General features: G+C 44.2%; 2 protein-coding genes across 7 annotated transcripts in view; both read right to left on the bottom strand.

The window, feature by feature from the left end:
• Positions 1-881: 881 nt before the first annotated feature.
• Positions 882-3680, bottom strand: OLFML3 (olfactomedin like 3). The gene is made up of 3 exons (XM_037500297.2): positions 3464-3680; positions 2486-2771; positions 882-2189 (listed from the first exon to the last, which is right to left on the bottom strand). The coding sequence occupies exons 1-3, from the start codon at positions 3578-3580 to the stop codon at positions 1369-1371; spliced, it is 1224 nt and encodes a 407-aa protein (XP_037356194.1). The 5' UTR covers positions 3581-3680; the 3' UTR covers positions 882-1368.
• Positions 3681-10181: 6501 nt separating this feature from the next.
• Positions 10182-23486, bottom strand: part of HIPK1 (homeodomain interacting protein kinase 1) — a 46580-nt gene continuing 33275 nt past the window's right edge. For 3 of the 6 annotated variants that reach the window (XM_037501130.2, XM_037501129.1, XM_054691826.1), the window contains 8 exons: positions 20478-20599; positions 19425-19559; positions 16733-16875; positions 16128-16310; positions 15447-15653; positions 13500-13741; positions 12196-12326; positions 10182-11120 (listed from right to left, as the gene is read on the bottom strand). In XM_037501130.2, the coding sequence (XP_037357027.1) occupies positions 10632-11120; positions 12196-12326; positions 13500-13741; positions 15447-15653; positions 16128-16310; positions 16733-16875; positions 19425-19559; positions 20478-20599 (1652 nt within the window). In that variant the 3' untranslated portion in view covers positions 10182-10631. Of the gene's footprint in view, positions 11121-11453; positions 11523-12195; positions 12327-13499; positions 13742-15446; positions 15654-16127; positions 16311-16732; positions 16876-19424; positions 19560-20477; positions 20600-23486 lie in introns of all 6 variants that reach the window. The other 3 variants (XM_037501133.2, XM_037501131.2, XM_037501132.2) reach the window with 3 other exon arrangements.

Genomic DNA, 23486 nt, shown 5'->3' with positions numbered 1-23486 from the left:
CCATTCTTGTAAATAACCACAAGGCCCTCCCCAGGCACCTGAGGACAACCTCCCTGGGAAAGCAGCAGGTCTTGTCCTTCAGCCCACGTTGCTCCTGCGTGCTGGGCAGGGGTGAGGCTGGGGTGGGGTCTGGCACAGGGTGTAGCAGATTCCTAAGAACCTGGGGGCTCTTCTTCCTGACCCTCCTCCTATCCCCCCGAGGGCCTCCGTAATTCCAAGCCCGAGGCCAGGGAAGAAGGCCAGAAAGGGTTAAGTGCTGAGGCCTCCCGGACAGACTTTGCCAGCTTCCAGGGCTGCAGTGGGGTCGGTGGGGTGGTGAGGGTGCAGAGGGGCATGTGTTGGGGCACTGGTGAGGCTAACATCTGGGACGTGGTCAAGCCCCCCCTCCCTGCCCAAACCGCAGACGCTGTGGCAGCAGGAAAACCAGAGCAGTTCGGACCAAGAACAATTGTGCAACCTGGCCCGGGGACAAGCTCCATGCTGGGGACAGGAGGGGGCTGGGGCAGAGTCCACTTCGGAGGTGAGAACAAAGTTCTGACTGAAAACACACGCGCTCGGGACTTCGGTTGCCATACAAGGCTTCAATGTGACTGAAATCCGTTCTCTGGTTCAAAACCTCGGCGAACTGGAATTGGAAGCCTGCTGGGGCCCCTGCCAGAGGCCTGGTGTCATGAGTGGTTCTGGGAGGGTCTGGGAGGATGGTGGGTGTGGGGGGCCTTGAGCCCAGCCTCCTCAAGTGGCGGCTGGAGCTTCCCCAGGCGCCTCACAGTGAAACCTGTAACCAGAGAAGGCCCCTCGCCAGCCAAACCCCTGATGCGGCTTAAGGAGGGGATGGGTGTGTAGGAGGAAAATGGAGGGTCATTGGGGGAAATCTAATCTGAGGGTTTCCCCCAAACAAACACAGGAGAGGAGCGTGGCTTTTCCTTTTAATGCAAAAAGTTGCAATACAAAATGACGTGGAGAAAGTCCGGCTCTTCAGGGCACCGAAGACAGGAGAGAGAGGGCGGCCTTGAAGCCTCCTTCTGCCAGGCCTCTGTCCCGGCTCTCAGTCGGGCGGGAGAGAATCTGTTGCCCTTTGCCGGCCTGAGGTCTGGATCTGGCTTCTCTTTGGTCTAAAATTCCTTGACGTGGCGCAGGAGGAAAGGAGTGAACATTGGGGTTTTCTCTGTTTTCGCTCTCAAGGGATTGATTACTCAAGAGCTGGAGTCCTGGATAAAATGAAGGGGCTGTGAGGGTTTGGCATCCACTGGCTAAAAATATGGGGTCTGAACCACAGCTTGTCCACATGAGGAGAATAGGAGCAAGCAATTTAGTGGGGGTGTAAATGTGAGGAGGCTGAGAGAAATTCCCAGAGACGAGGCTGGCTCCTCAGACTTCTTCCTCTTTCCTCCTCATCTCCAGCTTGTAGACGATCTGGTAGCCATCATCCCAGGCGTAGAGCTGGCGCTCCCGGGGGTTATAGCGGAGGCTGGCATGGGCACCGTATCGGCGGGGAAAATAGGGGAGCGCTGCTCTTTCGGGGGTCAGAGTGCCACTGGCGTCAAAGGAGCACTGGACGCGGGCCCGGCTGGCGGGGCGGGTGTTGTAGACGACGTAGAGGGTCCCGCAGATCACAAAGGCCGCCTCGGCGTTGTCTCTGGGACACGGGGTGTCCCACTGCTGCTCTGTGTCCAGTGTCTGCGGGTCCAGCTTGGCCAGACACAAGTGCCTGTCGTCCTCCCGGGTGGCGTAGACGGCCCAGAGGCCCTCCTCGTCGGCGGCCAGGTCGATGTAGGTGTCCGCCGTCAGCCCGTACGGGGGGATCAAGCCCTCCGCGGGGAACACGGAACTGTCCACCACTGTCCGGTTGGCCAGATGGAATTTGATGAGCTGCAACGTGTTCTCTGACTCACCGCCCCCTCCAGGCCCTCCGGGAGGCCTCCGGGCATAGTAAAGAAAGCCGCCGTACACCAGCTGCCCCGTGCCCACCCAGGGGAAGGGCAGCCGGACCCGGGAGGCTTTCCGGGCAGCCATGGCCAGGGTGAAGTCACGCAGCCGCGGGAAGATGAAGGCCGTGTCGTTCTGCGTCCCGTCTAACACGTAGATCTTCTCTGTCGGCCCCAGCGGATCCTTGGTCCACAGGCCAGCTGGGCCCCCAAACCGCTTCAGGATCTTCATGGATCTCACCTGGGAGACTGTGTAGCCACAGTCTGGTGGGGAGGGGGAAGCAGAGGACAAGGAGGTAGAGGCAGCGGTCGAGGCCCACTGGCAGGAACCCCCTCCCACTGGGCAAGTGGGGGCATCTACCCAGCAGACCCTCCACTCTTCTGGAGGATCGGGGAAAGCGGCACGCAGAGGCCTGGCTCCCCAGAAACCCTGCTCGATGAGCCTCTGACTATAAGGATGTCCCCAAAACAGAGTCCAAAAGATAGAACCAAAGTGGGGGGAAAGAGGAAGAGCATGGGAGAAGAGAGGTGAGCGAGGGGCCCGCCTGCAGGTCACTTACCAGTCACCATGTCATACTTCTCGTTTCTTCTGCCCTTGCCTTTGGCCCCAGGGCCTCCAGCCACCTTCTCATCAACCTCTACACAGGGCAGAGCTGGGCTCTGCGTCTCCAGATAGTCAACCTCGCGTTCCAGACGGTCCACTCTCCCCGAGATGGAGTCTGCTTCGGTTCTCAGTGCTTCGCGCTCCTTCTCGGCCACCTCCAGCAGAGGCAGCATCTTGTTCTTGAAGTCCCGAAGCTCTGCAGCCTGCCGGGTACTCTGGTCGTGGCACTGGGCCAGACGTTCCTGACCAGATCGGGGAACAGGAGGGAAGGCTGAGGGTTACGACTCCCAGACAGGGAGAGGCCCGAGCAGGGGCGGGCGTGGCGAAAGTACAGCCTCAGCCAGGCTTGAGCGGCCCCTGCAACCCTCCCAGGCAAGAGCCAGATGTTCAAAGACGTTCACTGTGCAGAGGGCTCAGTCCCCTCGGCCCGGCCCCTGGCGTCCTCGGCCTGGGCACTCTGCAGCAGCGCCACTGAGACACGTGCCTCCAGGGCGGGCTCTGTGCATGAAGGTGGGAAGGGGTCTCCGCTCCATTATGCAACTCCTCTCCTGGCAAGTAAGAGGCTACAGACCTCAAACTGTGCTTAAAAAGCCAGAAAGTTGCAGGTCTCCTGGGAACGCCCAACATCAACAGCATCATCAGCTCATCCTGATGATGCAGGCTCCAAGCCTGGCTCTCGCTTCCACCCTGCCCCTTTATCCCATTCTCATCTCGGGGCTTAAAACACAAGGGTCTGCGTGCTTTGGAATTGTTCTACGTGTGTGAGCGAAGAGAAGGGCTTGCAGTTTTGAAAATTCTCTTAGGGCAAGCGTGTTCTGCCTGGGTTCTTCCAGAGCTCTACCTTGTCACCCCCAGATTCCTGACACGCGAGGTGATTCACGGGAAGGGAGGGCATCCCATGCGGGCTGAGCTGGAGGAGCCAGGAGCCACTCACCTCCAAGGCGGCCAGTCGGTGATCCATGTACTCCACAAGGTGGTGCTGCTGTCCGAGAAGGGGTCGGGGCCACGACAGAAGCAACAGGATGAGGAGAGAGGTGCTGCGGGGCCCCATGGCAGCCAGCGGGCGGCACCGGCGTGGATGAGAGCCCTGGGCCTCTTCCACTGGAGCCTGCGGGTTACTCTGGGGGCGGGGTGGGGGCGGTGCGTCCTCTTTCTGGATCTCTGGTCTCTCTCACTACTCTGGAATGCTTTCAGTCTCTTTACAGCCCCCCCTCCCCCTTCCGCCTGGATTGATCAAACACAGATGGCCCCACTGCAGAGCAGCCAGAAGCCTTAACCACCTCCCGCCTAGGCTGCAGGCTCCCCAGGACAGGGAAGGGGATGGAAACCCAAGGGCAGGCGTTCTAGACGGTCACCCGGGAAAAGGAGTGTCCAGCGCTGATGTCTTAAGAAACTGCCTTCATGAATCCTGCCCTTTCTCAGCAACAACAGCACGGGTTGCTCTCGGCCTTGTTCAGTGGAAGCAGAAAGCAGGGGAGGTGAGGTTTGAAGGGAAGAGGTGGCAAAAGGAGGCCCAGTGGTCAATTTTCATTACTTCTGTAGCTCACTTGCGCCATCTGGTGCTGAGCACTTAGTGTCACGTCCCCTCCGGAGGAAAATTTTCCACCAAGTCAGCCAAACAGATTGGATTTATGGGGATTTTCATCATTAAAACACAGATTTCCCCACAGACGACCCCATTACTTAAAGGACTATCCCGATCTCGCTCTGATTTAGCCTAAGGAAGAGATTATAACTATGATAAAAAAGGAAAAACATCATTGAAAAATGTAGTAAATTGGGCCTCCCCGGTGGCGCAGCGGTTGAGCGCTGGGTTGCGAAGCTGCCCGCAGCCTCTGCAGCGCCGGTTCGATCCCCGGCTGCTCCCCGGCCACCGGAGGAGGGTCCCACATGGCGCGCAGACCTCTCCTGCCTCCCGCTGCTCCCCTCAGCAGTGTACTTCGTCAGTCTGCCTGCTCTGCTCCCCGCTCTGACTCTGGTGAATTCTCTCACCCTCCTGCGCTTCTGACTGTACCCAGTGCTTGTATAAATAAATAAATCTTAAAAAAAAAAAAATGTAGTAAATTAATTCTTAATTACCTGAAGTGAGACTGACAGCAAAATCTTCCTACATGGCTTTCCTTTGCCTGAAAACTTCTTTGAGGTAAGTGGTTTTAGGTAGCATGTTCCCCACCCATGCAATGGCGGGCAGAGCTGGCAGGCCAGGCAAAGCTATAAACATGGGAGGCAGGTGGGCGCCGGGGGAGGGACATGTGGAGAAGGGTGCTTGCTTCTCAGCTTTGGACTTGCACCTGGGACTGGAGGGACTTGGGGGACACATGGCGGGAGAGGCATGGGGAGGCTGACAGAGGCGGCCTTTATCTTGATTTGTTCTTTGACTTTGCTTCTTTCATCCCAGACCTGCCTGGGCCCTTTTGTCCCTTTCCTACGGCTCCCAGCCAGGTACCTTAGACTCATGGTGAGCTTTTGGGACTCCGCAGCCTGGTTTTCGGGCCAACGCTGTTTAGCTGGGCATTCACCCAGGAGGGAATGAGTAACTTTGGGTGTTTTGTTGGGAAACTGTTATCCTTTCTAATCTTCTCTTTGTTGACTGACTGTTAAAGCTCTTTTACACAGTGCAATCAAGCTATTGCCAGCCACTGTGGCCTGAGTTCGATCTCTGGCCAGGGAGCTGACCCACATGGCGCAGTGGGCCTCTCCTGTCGCGCCCGCTGCTCCCCTCAGCAGTGTATTTCAGTCAGTCTGCCTGTTCTGCTCCCCACTCTGTCTCTGGTGAATCCTCTCACACACACACCCCCCCCACACACACACACCTCTGGCCTACACCCCTGTTCTAATATGCATAAATAAATCTTAAAAAAAAAAAAAGAATATGCCTTGTCTTTGTGCATATGGATGGCCAGATCCCTTTAGGGTGTACAAGTTTGGGGGCCTCAGGGTACCCCTTGGTCACACACTAACACTTCCAGGTATAGTCTCTTACCAAAAATTGGGGAGTGTTCCACAAGTTCACACTAACTTTATATCCACTTATTTATGGAAAAAAATCCGGAAAATATGTAGCAGCCTAAATCAAAATAAATGTATTCTGACTCCCCTACTAACGGGAGGCAATAAACAACTGATCACTTCCCTTGGTTCAGGAGTCCAAGATGAATTAATAACGGTCACTATAGAGTAGGTAGACTCGGCCTGAAACATATATCCCAAAAAAGCACAAAAAAAAAAAATATATATATATATAGATAGATAGCATTTATTCCGAGATCTGTGGTGATTAATCTAGCTAGATCTCTAACTCTATCAGGAAAAATTTTATTCACTGTAGAATCAAGAAAAATCTGATCAGAAGTGCTCCTCTAAAAAGTACAGCTTCTAACAGTGCAATTTAAAACAAAGCACTTGCTTGTGATTATTTTCATTCTGCTACTTTAGAGATTTGGTGGGAAATACTAACAAACAAAGTTCAATTAGTCTTTGTTAAAAGTTCCTGGCCTTTCAAACAGCCAGACGCAAACCATCTTAAGTTAGGGCCTTGGGTACTCTCTTCTTGGGAAGTGTTTCCTGCCAATCCCTATTCATCTGCGTTCTGGGGTTTATATGAAGAATGACTTTGTATCTGATCTTCTACTGATGGTCAGATGCAATGGATTCAACCACTCCAAATAAGCCATCAGGGGTCACCATCGTACCTTTATAACAGAAGTCAAAAAAAGTCACATGAATCAGAAAATTTACCCATTTTATTGATGCATTGCAATTGCTCTACATTTTACCATATTATGTAGAAAATACTGAAAATACAAGCTACTTTGTAAAACCAAAGACAAACATTGAATCCAAAGATAAACTATGTTTTACACAATGGACCCTTTTCCCGTAAGTTAGTATTAAATTTTAAATATCTATTTCTTTTGTTAAAATGATTATTTTACATACTCCCTAGGTACATCTGCATTACAAACATAGCTCAATAATTCTCAGGAACTGTTTCTAGAGGCTTGTTGTAAAAGGAAGCGCACAACCAGAAAAGGGAGAAAGCAAAAACAAGTTTAAATCGCACACAGTAACTAGCATATCAAATTACATTTAATAAAGTTGGAATTTCATTGCAATATCAAGGATTCAAAGCAGAAATACTAACATTACATATAATGTACATATAATGTACTGCTACATGTAGTGAGATTATTTTTCAAGCTGAATCAAAACCACACATTATATAAAGTTTAGCAACGAACAACCATGTAGACATGCTGCACCATCCATCAGTTTAAAAAAAAAAAAAAAAAGTTAAAATAGGAAGCAGGCTTGGGCCATTCCTGTCACTGAGAGGCAATTTCATTTCCTATCCTAAAACAAACCATCCAGTGGGTTTTTGCATTAATAATGCTGAATAAAAGCACACGTTACTGTGCTTGCCTGGCTAAAGGCGGTCACGCTTAGCGCCTCTAGTGGAGGATGATGGATGGCCAGAATTGCTGGGAATGGAGTTCTTAGTCCTGGGGTTGGTACTTCAGCTGAGTACTGACAGCAGTATCACCTCCTGGGAACTATTAAACCCTCCACAGGGCTCTGGTGTCCTGATGAGCCCAGAGTGGTCGTATGGAACCCTTCCCCACGTTCCCTCTCGCCCTGAAGGGGAGAAGCTGGAAATGCAAGTTCTGAGAAGACTTAAAGCCTGAAGCTGGTCTGAGGTCAGGTCACTGTGACCTGGGCCAGCTGCTCACTAAACGTAAAGGGCTTCCCCACCTGGCCACAGCCAGCAATGTTAAGCCCCAGGGATAGACTCTAAAGCCACAAGGAGCACACACAACATTTGACAGACAGTAGTTTTTGATCTTGGTAGATCTGAAATGCCAACTGATAGACTAACAGAAGTCAAAAACAGTCACATGAATCAGAAAATTTACCCATTTTATTGACGCACTGCATCAATGAACTCAAATCAATAGACTGGAAAATTTCCAAAATGCTTAAAGTCACACAATGCTAGAAAAGTGACTAGGGAAACAATACAAGCTGTTGATACTGTCTATTTGCTGTGAAGTTAAGACTCCTATCTTAAATGGGGTCTACTTCATGGATTGGGGGGCAAGTGGAGTGTTTTGGTTTTTTTCCTGCATCTCATTTCTTACAAAAACAAAAAATCTTATCCTTGCAGAAGAAAGACAGGAACAAAAAATATTTCCATTATAAACTAGATCTGCCTTTGAGCAAGAAAATCAGAATGTGCTTGGCAAAAAGGAGACACAAAGATCATCTACGCGACCAGAAAACTAACACCAGTGACAAAAACTATACAAACTGCTTGGGTATCTTGCAAACACAAGTCAATATAATGATAAAAATATATATATAGAAAATACCAACATGTTCCTGGTAGGCTGTATTGACTCTCTGCCCCATCTTGGAAGCCCTCACTTCTTACAATGAGGAAACTGCAAATGACTTGACAGCTCCTCGGTGTTCAACCTGGCAGTCTGCTGACCAGTCTCCATGAAATCTCCCATCTCCATCCCGCACCTCCTTGACACCATCTCCACAAAGAACCAGTCCTAGACTTATCCCTCACATGCGTAATTTTCAATTCAGATGGAACACATCTGTATCTTAGGGTTCACCTTCTTGCCCAGAATCTTCGGCGAGCAGGAACATCCCTATCCTAAGTACCCTCTACTTGACCTAGATCTGGCAGAAGTCGAGAGTACAAGGACAATTTCACAGTTTGAAGGGCCCCAAGAATATATAAATTGTTAAAAAGAAAAAAAAAAAAAAAAAAGAAACCTCAAAAGCCCAATAACTCAACAGGCTTTGGTTCCTTCTTCATAGTCATCACCGGCTGAGAAACCTTTCTGCGAGTTCCCTGTCACGGCGGCATCACGCAGCTCCTCATGGTATGGGGACAGGGTAAGCAATACAACAGGCTCTTTGGTATGAAAACATCCGTTACATGTTTTTTCAACAAGCAAATATTTTACTAGGAATGTCAACTATTTGCAGGAAGGACTGCCATGTGGGAAAAGTGAAGAAAAAAAAACTCATTCTAAAAGTGATTGCACATACTTTTTAAGAACGAAAGAAAAAAAAAAAAAGGAATATACACTATTGGCTTGACTCCTCCCACCTGCTTCCCGAGTTCTCACAGAGGCAAGGTGGCAGTGCACAGTGAGAGAGCCACGAGGGGAAAAGGCGTCTGTGAGAACTCAGCTGAGATTCCAAAATGGAAAGGGGTAGAGGTGCGATAAAGGAGAAAAGCTGCTGTTTTTATGTTTCAATGTCGGCAGGGAAACTGAGAACAATGCATTTACACAACACCGCTAGCTACTAATCCTGTTTTGATAAATCCCAGTGAACAGCTTAGGGTCCACGGGGGCTTGCTGGTCCATCCTAAGGCAAGCTCACTGTAAACGCTATTAACCACTACGTTATCATATAAGGCACTACAATAAGGGAAGGAGAAAGGGAAGGAAGAGACACACACTGAACAACTCCTCACCAGACACACCTGTGCAAAACAAGTCCTAGGGTCTCCTCTCCTTGCAGGCAATGCCCCTGCTCATTCAGCACTACAGTAATATGCTCTAAGATAACTGCAATTAGTTCACATACATTCCAACACGTATCAGTTCATTTTGGTTTAAATACAATGGAGACATCAATTCCATCTCCGGGGTAACACTGGAGGATCAGATACACACTAAATACACAATTCAAGTGTAATCACTACACATTTGATTACAAATAACATTTTGGGTTAGCAGGAAAAAATTGCTTGTTATAGTTTTCTAATCAATATGTACATATTTAATTATGCAAAATATTAAAACACCACCATTACAAAACTTCTAAAATATTTTAAATTTAGTAATAAATTTTTAAAATATTTTTTTTTTGCAGTTCCTACATGCACTTATTGTATAAGTCTTAATAAGAGAGCATTCAATTTGCTGCTGGCATACAAAGGAAGCTACTGTAAAGTATAAAAGCTATTCACAACAACGTTCTTTATCTGGTTTCAGATTCTTTAGCTTTCTCCCAAAATAAATCACATAGAACAGAAGGGAGAGATGAGGCAAATAGAGAGAGGTGTAGTATTGAAAATTCATACTAATCTTTAGACAAAACTCATCAATGCCAGTATCACATAATAGAGAGATTTTGCATATAATAAAACCACCACCACTATACAATAATAACCACCTTAATGGCTTTTCCAATAATAAAATTTAAGTTGAATCAGAGCGAGAAGGACATTTTAAAAAAATAATTTAAAAAGAATGCATGGTGCTTCATTTAAAAGAATACCCAGTGCTTTCACGGTAGTAAGGATTCTCTCACAAGGTTATCAGCAAATGGTGAGCTGCCTTTTGGAACACTATGAGAAACACAGAAGCCACCGAGAGGATCCCAACATTAACAAGAGTAGGATTAAAGCAGTTTTGCAAAAATAACAACTGTCCACTAAGTATAACATGACATGAAAACAAAACTAAAGTACTGTAAGTTTACATGTCCCATAAACAAAAGTCAGATTTTGAGGAGAAATGCCGGATAGTTACACAGAGACTTGTATAAGCTGCTTTAAAAGAGGCAATTAAGTCTAGATTTTTAAACAAGAAAAAAGGAAGGATTTTTCTCTTCTCACTAGAATCAGATTTCTTTCTATCAGCATTTTTCCTCTGACCAGCAATTACAATAAAACAAAGTAAAATGAAGAGGGGCTTCATTTGTTGTGAAAAGCATTTATAGAAATCATGTCAGAGACAAAATATTTTTCAAAGGGTAACTTCGGAAGCATTTCTCCTCCTAGGTAACTACAGAAGGTGGGCATCTGAACTCTTCCAAATACTAAAAATGCTGTCACAAAAATAAAGAATTAAAAAATAGGGCTGACTTTGGGAGACTACAATAATGCAGTCAACACCGACACAGGTTCCCCAGAGAAAAAAATCTCCTGCTTCAGAGGGCCCCTGCAGAACAAGTTGCTGGCTAAGGAGTTTCGAGAGAGGGTTAGGGAGGAGCTCATCACAGCCCATTATTAGGAATTCAGGGTCAAGAATAGGCAGCCATGACCCGGCCTCCTCCCTCCTGTTCACCGACTACAAGTAGGAATACTGGCTGATCTTGGTAGGACTCAGTGGGTATCCAGTGTAAATTGCTGAGCCTCGGGAAGACCCGATGTAGGACTGGGTGGCAAACTGGTGTTGGTACTGAGCCGGGGCCACGCTGGCGGAAGTGAGGAGGCTGGGCCCAACACTGACAGGGACCTGGTGCACCAGAGTGCCGGGGTGAGTGGTGTAGGCTGCAGCGTGCCTCGAGGAGCCCTGTGGGGAGAAGAGGTGAGCGATGGAGCTGGTGGAGCCCAGGGCAGCGGCAGAGGTGGGGGCAGCATACGTATACAGGTGAGGCTGGCTCGGCAAGTGGGCAGGGGCCGGGGCCAGGTGTGGGTGCCCCGTCGAGTGCAGGGGGCTGCCATGCTGGAAGGCGTAGGGGGCTTGGGAGAGCGGGGCCACAAACGCCTGCTGCCTGCGGGGGGCAGGATTGCTGCTTCTCTCCTGCGAGGTTGGAGCTGACGATGACTGCTGGTTCTGGAAGGAGGAAGAAGGGAGTGAGGAACGGGGATCGCTCTGGTTCTGGGTGCCACAGGCCAAACTGAGAGCTGAGGTTCTAAACTGTACGGCTTCAGGGCTGCCACAGCACAGAGTCTCCCGGGCTGGCCATGCTATCGGAGGTCAGCCATCCATCCCTCTGCCTCTTGGCAGAACAGATCCTAACCCAGCCCAGATAGCAACAGTCTGCTCTCAGGGATGCCAGAGGAAAGGGGGAATCAAGCATTCACAGGGCTCCCCACTCCTTCAAGTGAATAACTGTCGACTCAACTCACCCTATTCTGGCGTCAGTGAATTTGAATTTTTCCTAACCTTTCTTTCTTGTCATTGTTTTCTTTTGTTCTCCTCTAAGTTCTTCATGTCCCTCTTGAAATGTGGAGCCTAAAATACATGCACTAACTCGAACTCACATCTGTACAGGCATGTGCTTTCATGCGTTCTCACTCTCTCGCTCACACACGCGCACACAACTGTCACACAGTGTCGCGCCTTCTCGCTGCCCGTAGACGTCACACAAGCATGAGAATTTTAGCTGAGGAAAGAGCGAACATAAGCAGAATAGTGGCCCTCTGCACCCCGTCAGAGAATCAGGTGAGGGGGAAAGTCCCAAATCCCACACTCAAGCAGCATCAGGACTAGCACCAGCTGATGAGGTGGCCAGAAAGCCTTTCACTGTGTCTTTCCCCGAGTAAACAGCGCTAGGCTTGTTATTTATGGCTGGGGAGATAAAGGAGAATCTGGTCTCAAAGTATATAGTGGCGCAGCACCAGGCACAGACCAAAGCATCCATGGCTCTTTCTAAATTCCAGACATTTATCTTCCGGGAAAGACAAGGGGGTAGGATGGGAAACCCAGAAAAGTCCATCCCGAACACTCCGGAGGGAATGAAGAGACACGGCAGGTGCAGGTAAGACACAGCCACAGAACACCGAATTGCTTAACAGAAAAGGAGTTTACATTTGGCTTTATTCAGCAATCCAGCCAGAAGCAGGGTTCTCCAGAGAGGAGCAATAGTGGGGAGCCCAAACAGAAGGCAGCAGCCCCTCGCGCTTACCTGGCTGAGGTTGAGTGGCTGTGCTGCGCTGGTCCCCCCGCGTTGAGCTCGATACCCTGTGGGGGTGATGCAGCATCCAGACGACTGCCCACTCACTGAGGCCACTGGCTTGGTCTTACTGCTCAAGAGACCTAAAAAAGGGTCAGGATTTAGTGGCTTAGGAGGAGACATCTGCTCAGTATCACTGAACTAACCTTGGGACCCTATCAGGGCAATCCGGCCATATTTGCGTGCAGTTCTCAAGAGTTAGTTTCTTGTTTCCTCAATTACACTTAACACCAGAAGAACAGAAACTGTATCATCTGTTTCTTTTTGGTCTTGCCACAAAGCTCCATAAGGGAGCCTTACAGGGTTTATTTCAGTAAGTACTACCTACGCTCCCATGATATGCAGCATATTACAGAAATACAAACACAAGCAAGACACAGTCCCTGCCCTAAATGTCTTAAGAAAGAAGGCATAGAAATGACGATGTGAAGTTGAGTAAAATATTGGTAATTGTTGGGACACTGACATGTCAAAGGGTTTGAAGGAAGGCAAGATTGTATCTTGGGCATTCACTGTCTTCAAATAAGAAACTGAAAAGCAGCTACCTACAACCAGACTAGTTTTAAACATTTTACTTCCACCTGTAGTCCCACTAGGAAAACTGGAGTGTTCACTCAGTGCCTCATGGGGCAGCTTAAGTTCTCTGGACCCATCAGGGACAAGCGCTTCTAACAAGGCTGCTCAGCAGCCTGGTGTCAGTTTAGTCTTGTCTGCAATGGGACAGTGTCTACTTCTGAAAAGGAGAACCACTCTGAGGCTTAACACAATACCCTCAAATTATAATCCTGCTATATCTCAGGCAGTAACACAACTCAGGACTAAACAGAAGATGCAGAGAAGCGAGGCAGAGATGGCATGCTCCCTCTGAGCAGCGGGTGGCCCCTGGGAAGCCACTGCCTAGACAAGGACCACACTTCCGGGGCCCCTGGCATTGAGGCCGTGTAACTCGTTTTTACTATTTCCAGGGCTAAAGGGGTTAAGAAATGTATGAACCTCCTCCAAACTGTCTTGTCCACTTTCCCCCATCAACAGCCAGTGTATCTGAGAGTACATACTCACTTTTATGTAAAAGCAAATAAGCACAGGAAGATAAACTGATGGCCAAAATCACTTCACATCATAAGAAGTTGATGGCTGAATGAAGTACTTCTGAAGCTGGCTGTCCCACCGGGCTCTACCACAGCGTGGGGGACAACAGCAAATACTAAGCCTACGCAAGTCAAAAGAGGCTTAAGCTCCAGCTATGGAGAACTCACCTGAGGCCTGGGTTGCTACAGTGCAGTCACCAAGCTGAGTTTTCAGTGGAGGCACAATGATGGTGCGGGTGCCAGTGCCGTCCCCCACGGCTCTGCCGGGCCCCTCGATAAGGGGCCCACTGTTGCCCCGGAGAGCACTCAGGGTATCAGTGGAATATGGGCTGCTCAAAGAAGAGTCAGAGTCTGGAGAATCATTGACAGTGACATAACTGATGACATTAGATCTTGGCTTCAGGCCAGAGCTGAGAAGAAAATACATGAAAAATCAACACCTTTTTAGCCATGTTCCTCCCTTAACAATGATGATGATGATACTAACAGCAGGAGCAAGCTTCTGAGCACTTGTTATGTAGGAGACACTCTTCTTATATTCTACATACATCCTGTTGAATCCTCACATTTCTATGAAGTACTATCATCCCCATTCTGCAGATGAAGAAACTAAGGTATAGGAAAATCAAAGAACTTGCCCAAAGTCACAAGAGTAGTAAGTGAAGGCAGGATTCAGAACCAAGGCGGAGGACACAGCTCTAACAACCACTCTGTCGTTCCCATGCACATGATTTCAGTAACACTCTGCAAGTACCACTCTTTTCCCTATCACCCTACTGGACTCTGAATGGTTCTATTTAATCAAACTTCTCATTAAATATATAATTTTGAAGTTTCTTTATTAACTGCTCTCCATATTGCTAATTTTTGTTTTTCCTCATTTTTTAGAAGATTCGGTTCTCATCAAACCAATCGGCTGGTTATATCATTTTTGCCACTATGGAAGGCCACTTTTCCTCACTGGAAGGCTTACTGTTTCTCTTCCCCAAATCAGTTCAATGACCACTTTCAAAACTTAGTTTCAAGTCAACTTACCCATTTGTAAATGGTTCTTTTAAATTACTTCATTCTAGAATTTACTTTTCAAGTTCACTTCATTTTTATATGACTGTAAAGTCACTGTATTATTTACTTTCATGTGTGAGTCCTACCTCCTCAGGGAAAAGTAGGGTTATTCCCTCTTCTGAATGCCTGACACCAAAAGTTAATGAAGAACACAACACAATAAACCAGGCCCTGAGAGACATTTAAAGAGACAGCTTTTAAATTTTCAACTGCCTTGGGCCTCCCTGGAGGCACAGCAGGTTGAGCGCCATGCTATGAAGCTGTCTTCAGCCTTTGCAGTGCGGGTTTGATCCCGGCTGGGCAGCAAGAATCCCACCTCTCCTGTCTCGCCCGTTGCTCCCCTCAGCAGTGCATTTTAGTCATCTGCCTGTTATGCTCCCTGCTCTGTCTCTGGTGAATCCTCTCACCCTCCTGTGCCTCTGGCCTGTATCCCAGGTCTTGCATAAAAATAAATAAATCTTTAAAATAAATAAATACATTTTCAACTCCCTCTTTGGTAACTGCCCAGTTAAGGACTTGGATTAAGGTAGTGGGATAAGAAAAAATAATCTGTTACTTAAATTCTTAAGCTTTCACACAGCAGAGGGAGAAAAAGAAGGGAGCCCTACTTTAAAGTTTTGCTTCTTCAAAGAGGCTTTTTCAGATTAAGAAAATCACATGAATCTCAAATGATCTCCTATCTACCAACTCATTCCAATGAACTGCTATCCAGATGATCCTGTTATGTATGTTTTCAGAGTCTCTAGTTCCTTATGGCCGGGGCTCTCACACCTGTTGCAGAATGTGCATTCCAAGCCAGAGTAGTCTGACAATTTCATACATACCAGCTATCAAACCTATCTGATTAAACTGCTATGTATAATCCTCTGGAAAACCTGAAAATGCTCAGTTATGGAAACTTGGCGTGCTTGGGATCATCATCCAAAATACCATGCTTCTAAAATTCCTTCTTTGTCTTCCTTCCATAGCCAAAATTGGCAACTTGCCTAATGTCAACAGACTAAGACCAAGGGCAGAGCCAATAAGCCCGGGACCAATGCCCTGTCTTACCTGTTGGGCTTAAACTTGCTGTCCTCTTCCTCATCAGTGTCACTGCGGATAGTGATGACACTCACAGGAGGACTAGGAGTATCTGGAATGATGATTGGCTGATGCGGATCCTGGACAGGGACTAGGGAATTATAAGAAGATGTGGTGCGGAGGGGGCTGCTCCCAACCAGAGAATAGACTTGAGAAGGCAGAACATCCAGAGAGGATCTGTAGGAAGTCACAAGAAAGACTGTTCAGATCATGGCCCCAAACTCGAATCATTTTCCAGAACCCTCTCCTTTCCAATATGCTCTTTGATTCTTTTTTAACCCAGTCATTAAGCTAATACACTTAACTATAAAAGCTCCAATAAAAAATAAACTAAACATTCTAGCCAGGGTATCCAGCAATAACACCAAAATACAACATAAATTTAATTTCTGTATGCCCTTCACCTTCCCCTGCCCTACCCAGTTAACTTTAAGGTTATAAAGTGGGCAGAGAAATAAAAACATCAGTGTAAAGGAGGCCTGCATTCAGAGTAGCAGCAGAGAGGAGGGATAAATACAATCAGGACACACCTGGTATGCAAACCCTCAATTTGGCCGCTGCCTCATACCAAAAATGTCTTAACCATAACACTCTAAATGCCAGGCTCTCAAACTGGCACAGTTTTATCTATCAGTTCTAACAGAGATTTACTTAGAAGAGACTGGAGCAGACTGCTTGTTCTTCTTTGAAGGGAGGGAACTGGATTGCTGCTGTCTGACAACATGGGCAACACCAACATTCAGCGGCTGAGCAGTGGCCAAAGTCACATGGTTAGTCAGCAAGGGAGGCTGCTGCATGATCGTGCTGTACTGGTTGCCATGAGAGTGGGCATTTCTGCAGCGGCAGAAAGAAAAAAGAGCAAATGAGCAAAACACTGGGAAATCAAAACCAAGGAAATAATAAAAGCAATTAAAATAACCACATACAGTTGCATTTTATTTTTAAAGTTGGGCACCTGGATTACCAGGTTTTAGTTTTTCACTGTATGCCTTTTAATTGCAGAAGACTTTCCTTAAGTAAATGACTACTTCTGAAGTAAACGATTCCTGATCTTTACAATGGGTCCTAAGCTTTTCCTGTATTCAAAGTTTCTTATAATTCCACCTCTTAGCCTGATATGGACCCTTTTCTAAAAGAATTTCCAAGAGAAATACCTATCTCCTTTATTTTCTTCTCAGTCTGACCAAATCGCCAGGAGCACCTAGTCTAAGGGATCTGCCATACAACTCTCCCACAGAAGAACTCAGGGGACTTGCCTCCAGTCTGTGAGCTGCTGGCCGCTGCCCATGGCCTCTGGAATCACTGCTGCGGGCTGGACAGAGTTGTGCAGAGCTACCCCAGGCAACTGTTGCCAAGTTGAAGGCAGGAGAATTTGCTGAGTTCCTCCAGGCCAAGCCTGCTGTAAAGAAACACACACACAAAAAAAGACCCAGACTTGACTCATTCTTGGCTTTTTCTTCTGGTTGTTTTTTTTTTTTTTTAAGATGAAAGAAAAATTCATATCTTAAAAGAAGTTGCTTGCAGATTGTTAACTTGCAGAGATTAAAAAAGAAAGTTCAGGGGGCTCAAGGTTACAAGTCTTGTAAATAGGGAAAGAGAACACGCTGCTTTATCTTGGCCACCTCCATAACCTGACCACCAGGGTAGTAAAGAAAAGAAGATCCTGGTGTGTTAAGAGTTTCTATTATACTGTAGAGCAAAGGAGTCTGAAAATTCAGAGATAAGCTCTGGTTAAATGGTGTAGTATCATTTTTGTAAAGATTATAAAATACATCCCTTGAAAGAGTTAAGACAGCTCCCTTAAGAAAAAAAGAATTTTTTGAGTGCCAATCAGATAAGACATTAGGTCAATTCAATCCATAAAACTAAAGGGAGAACTGTTCCTTTATAAAAGGGTAGTAACTTGGAAAATGGAGCCAGATGTGAATGACCGAAGGCCAAATCCTCTAGCAAACAAACTTACTCTAACAAGAGAAAACTAACTTCGTTATTTACAGCCAAATGATAAAATTAAAAATAAGGCAATAAGTATGTGATTTATGAGACAGATGCAGACAGCCGTATTTTGTTCGTAGTTACCTAAATATATACAATTTTATATATTTGTAGAAACATTCTTCAACAGAAAAACTAATCACAAGAAAATATACCCTTTTTAGTTTTCAACAAGCCAAGATACTTGCAATAGACAGCAACAAATGTTTTCTGTTCTTTTTACAGAAATTCTGGCATTTTCTGAAAAAATGGAAATGGATTTGAAAGCTTCCTTTTTAAACTTGAATTCTACAGAACAATCACCTACAATGCTTGGGTACATATGGTTCTGTTTCTTGAATTTCAAACTGCAAGGCCATCATCAAGACACTGTTTTAAAAATATTTCTGCAAGTAACAGATCCACTTGTTACAAATACGGGTTCCAAACAAGAAGCCTTCAAAGCAGAGAAACTGCAAACGTCTGCTATCATAAGCAGAATTGAAAACAAAACAAAACAAAACAAAAAATAAGAGAAGTATGTTAAGTCACACCATGCGTCTTTCCATAAGCCAACACCTGCACAAGACAAAGCGTGTAGTTTAATACAGAGCAAGAAATAACATTCCAACGTGAAGCAGAAATCTGGCGTTCCAAGCGACGAACTGTTTTGACAGAGGAAGAACAAAAATATGCAAAGCTTAGCAAATGGCTAGTGCAAACTTAAGAGAAGCGGCAAAGGAGAATTGTCAACTAACATTCCAACCTCAAAACTACAGGTGAACAAGTAAAAACCGGTGGGTCAGATCAATCGAGTTGGAAATATATATCTGACTCCCCTGCATTCGGGTCTTATGTTTATGAGATAATTAATCTGGAGGTGACAAAGATTTTCAAACTGAAAACTGAATTATAGTCATGTTGAAAGATGTAGAAATACCAGGACTCAATAGTATCTATTAAGTTTTCTAATCTGATTTTAAATTTTAAATAATGAAATGCTGTATGACCAATAAATAATTCTAACTGACCCCCCCAAAGAACTAAAACATACCCAAAAATCACTCTTAAAAGTCTAAATCCTTAAATACACCTGGAAGTCCTGTCTGTCTGTCCTGTCTTCAAGCCCCATACTGATACACTTGCTTCTGTACTTAATAACTTTTTGTAACAAAGTTATTATATTTGCATGGTTTTTCTGTATTATTTTCACCTTTATATACAGACCTATTTGTAAAGCAAGTAATTTCTCCATAAACCCCTAAAAAATGAGTTCACCTTTAATTTCAATCAATAAATGAAATACAGTCTAAAAGCATTTTAAAGGGAGTATCTTCACATGAAAGATAGAAGGTACCACCAATCATGTGTGGCAGAGTTACCTTCACGCGTCAATAGAAGGAAAGTTATTATCAACTCACACAGCAATAAATTAAGAGCATCTTAAACATTTCCACAGGCACAAGTTTTAGAAGCTTAAAAGAGCAAATAAATGAGGAAGCTAACTTGCCAAGGAGTTTAAATTTTGGCCATCGGAGTATCTGGAGCAGAGCCAAACCAAAGGCCATTTCCTTCATTCAAGAATCAGAGGGTAAGAGATAGGGCAGAAAACAGGTAACAGTGTTGAGGCTCTTCTGAAGCTACCCCAAGAGCCTTCATCACACTAAGCTGGCAAGAAGAACCAAGGGTTCTGGCTCCTTACAGGGCCACACTGAACATCAGAATCAAACAGTGCTTCAGCAGATGTTGGGGAGGAAAACAATGAGACATTAAAGATATAGCAAGAACACAGCCACAAGATGGCACATGCTTCCATGCCCTCTGCAAAAACTAAGTTAAAAGGTTTTTTTTTTTTTTTTTTTTGAAAAAATGAGAAACCCAGAATAAAACAGAACAAAAACAAACAGGGAACAAATAAAAAAGAAAGAAACCAAAGAAACTCCGTTAGTAACACAATCAAGTGAGGGGAATTACCAGTACAGCGGCAGTCTGTTCAACCAGCGCCGGCCGGCCGGCTGCGCAGCTCAGAGTAAAGGGCACCGCATACTGCGGTGTGATGGTGGCTACTTGAGGGTGGAGAGTTGCTACCATTAGTGGTGTACAGCTTCCCTGAAATGTAGATTAGGCAGGTGAGTGAAACAAACACGGAGGCAGGTTATTTGGATTCAGAAGGGTTCTCATTCCCCCCAAGTTAATACCAAAAATAAACAACAATTTCTTATCACCTAAAACACATGTATCAAACACGACTTTTCCTGTCAATTCTGCACAGCACTGGCCCACTATGTCAAATGCCAAGGGCCTAAAGCAAAATATCAATAGTAAAGAAATCCTTCTTGGGCCAGATTCAGAGGATCAATTCCATAAAACTCGGTTAACAAAGCATGTATTGAGGATTCCGCCTCTTCCTACTCACAAAGTAAGGGTTTTGGATTTCAGAATTTTCTAGGCATCATGGTCCACAAACATTTACTACAGAATTGAAAATTTATTTATTGTTCCTATATTTTTTGAATTCCTTTACCATCTTAGTTGCAAACATGGCAATTAAAAAGCTTTAAGCTTTCTACAGCTTGGTTAAGCACAAGGAATAAGGCAATGTTACACTTGAAGAGACACCTGTTGTGATCTGGCTTCTCAACCATGAATGAAATTCTGAAAAAGTGAACAATGGAGACACTAAGGAAACAAAGGGGGATCTTTTACTTTAGAATCAAAATGTTGTTGTTTGTGTACCATATCTTTAAGGGCGCCAAGATAAAAAATGAAATTCATCCCACAAAATTTGAGAAAATTTACTCAGAAAACAATTTCTCAACATATAAATAATTTATCCCTCAAATCTAGGGAAGAACTGGCAGTTGGGAATGAATACATCACTCCACAAAAACATTTCATTTTTAGTCCACTGAATCATAACCAAGAAAGATCTTATAGGCAAAGCAAATACCACTTTCTAGGACAAAATAATCTGATTCTCAATAGTGCTTCGACACTACTGAGCATCTAAGTTGCTCTGGCTTTTACCTGGGTGAGAACTCCTGACTGTATCTGTAGTGGCTGAGCAGCTGGTGCCTGAGGTACAATTGGCACAGCATTATCCATCCTCACAGGGAATCCAGAATGCTTTGTTGTTGCTTGTAATCCAGCTGCAGAAAATAACATCTCAGTTAAACTGTTTTGCTAGGTCTAGGAGGTTTTTGATGTGTCTAGCTTTTCTATTCAAATAACCCACCACTCAGGTTTTAGTTCTAAACAATTAAGGCAAAGGAGTTGCACAGAAGGCTGGAAGTTTAAAAAAAAGGAGACTTGAGTTCTTTCAGATTAGATTAACAGAGATGTCTGATATGGGGGGGAAGTTTAAAAGGATTTTAAATTTTCTATATCCTACAAAACTTAAAACACAACACACATCCTGTTTCCATTAACAGTGTAGGTCAAATCAAGCAACCAATACAAAAAAGCTCACTTGGTAAATGACATTTACCTTTTAATCCACTAGGGGAAAAAAAAACCTTAAGTGGTTTTTAAATGTAATATATTAAAAGCGAAGACTTTAAAAAAATAAATAAATAAAAGCAAAGACTTGAATATAACTTTTGGATAATTAGGTAAGAAAAATTATGAAAAGCTCAATTTATCATTTAAGTTATCTTATGATCAAAATATTTTAGAGGATGTTTTATTCCACACTTCAAAAAACATAACCTAGTTCATAAATTAGTCATACATTTTATCTTTAACCAGTATGTGAATAAATTATGCCTAGAATAAAAAAATTGAAAGGCAGATATTTTGGTTTACAAAAACTTTCTTATTTTAGAAATCTGTTCTTATTATTGACAGCTTTCTAAAAAGCTCTTGTGTAGCTAATGAAGATGTAAGAAAAACCAAGAGCTTTTGTTGCTTTTAAAATGTGACTATGTTTCCTTTACCTCATATTTAATACAATAAGCTCTGTGCACAAATGCTGAGTAAATATTCCCTATAAATAGGAACATCACATTTTGGAGAAAAGAGAGGCTTCAAGATATTTCTCCATTTTGCCAAGACTGGAGAAGACAGTTTTCAAAGTTTTCTTTGAAGTCTACAGTATCAAACTTTAAGTGTAGAGAATTTAAGTTTCTATTCTGTCTCTAATTCACTAATGTCTACAGCTTTTTAAAGAGAGAATACATTTTAATAAGAATATTCTTCTAGTGACATTTTCTAAACTATTACCAAATAATTTTCCTCAATATTACTGCTCAAGTATCAACCATAATTCATTTTGTTTTGTTTTTAGCAAGTTAACCTTCTAAGTTTCCATTTCAGCAAATGACTACTTAAATAGCAAGTTGTCATATTGGTAAACACAATCCAGAAATTAAGAGAAATTAGTAAAGTAAGAGAAATTAGTAAAATCAGAATTAAAGCACACAAAAATGCATTTTTTAAGAAGTGCTACTAATATAAAAGGAACAATCCAGATACCCAGACCAAAAAAAAAAAAGCCAGTCATTCTTCCTAAGGCAATGCTATCTAATAAGGAAACTAAGCAACATTAAAATTCTTGTCTCTATTCCCAGAATACATTACCAAACAATGTTATTGTAACAACTTCCCACCAACTGTTAGGAACTGAGAAGGCAAAATTTAGGAAGAAATGTTCACTGTAAAGACTCATCTGTGGGTCTCAAAGTGATGAAGTAGCAGGGTACAAAATTATAGAACCAAAGTTAACACTGAGCAAAATGTATGTCTGCTTTGGTCAAGTGGAATAGTATGGAAAATAGATGTTTATAGTATGGACCTACAAATGTCACTCTAAATAAGTATTAGATTGATGTAGTAATTTAGGCTAAGCCACAGCAGTCAAGCTAGTTTAAAATTAGCTTCTTCGGGAAACCACAAGTGAAACAAAGAATTAACCAAAGGTAACACTTTTAAAAGGTTCTCCCTGAGGCCTGAAGGATCAGTTTTGCTTTTATTTGTTTTGATTTTTATTTTTGTTGAACATAGCCTTTCAAATGAAGAACCATGGAACTATGGAAAGAAAAGTAAAACTGTCTAACTGATGAGGGTCTATCTTCTTTTAAGAGCAGGTGGTAAAAGAAAGCAGGCAACCTGGCATAGAGGCCTATTGGGCAAAAACCAGCAAATGGATGTGGGTGGCAAATCAATTTACAATTCTTCACAGCTATTTGAGTTTAGATACGAAGGGGTGGTAGAGAATAGTACCTCCCCCCAAGGAAGGACACAAGGTATGAACCCCACTGCCTGGGTTCAAATTATGGTTCTACCTCTAACTAGTTATAGACTTTGAACAAATGAGGGAATAGTAATCAATTTTCTCATTTAAAAATTGAGGATAATCACATTACTCACTTCCTAGGGCTGTCTGTCAGGATGAATTAATATATGTAAAGGCACCTGAAACATTACCTGGCATATGGTAACACATATCAGCTAACATCATTGTCACGACCTTAACTTAAAAAATTCCTTTCATTTGGAGATTTTTAAATTTGCTCTAACTAGCTGCTTGAGTTTTATTTATACTTCCCAGATAGGAAAAAAATTTCCAAAACTTATAGCTACCTAATTATACCAAAAGAGGTTATACCACTTTCCCTCTCTACCTCTTCAGTTTAAATTTTTTGTTTTTTTGTTTTGTTTTGTTTTTTTTAAAGGAAATCAAAAGTACTGCCTCATCTCTGAAGTGTCATCTGAGAAGTGGCAGAAAATTTTAGATCTGAAAGTTACTTCAATGAAATTTGGAAAAGGTTATCCACTTTGGAAAAAGTGAGGGGAAGCAGGTGACTAGTTTGCTAAGAAGTTCAGTATAAGAATCATTCTATATATGCTAACCCAAAGTATAGAATTTACTACTATGAAGCATACGCAGAAAATAATTGGTAAGTTAGGCTAAATGCACATTTACAGGTTTTGAATCTGCTCCTCCGCTCTCCCTGTAGTTTCTCCCTGGTTTACATGGCTATCGCTCTCCTGTCCTCCCGGTAATTTCTCAGTCTCCCCTATCCCCTCTTTTCCTTG

Source organism: Talpa occidentalis, unplaced genomic scaffold, assembly GCF_014898055.3.
Source record: "Talpa occidentalis isolate TD23 unplaced genomic scaffold, MPIMG_talOcc4v2.1 talOcc4.9, whole genome shotgun sequence".
In the NCBI taxonomy this organism is placed as follows: domain Eukaryota; kingdom Metazoa; phylum Chordata; class Mammalia; order Eulipotyphla; family Talpidae; genus Talpa; species Talpa occidentalis.
This window is presented reverse-complemented; position numbering and strand designations above follow the sequence as displayed.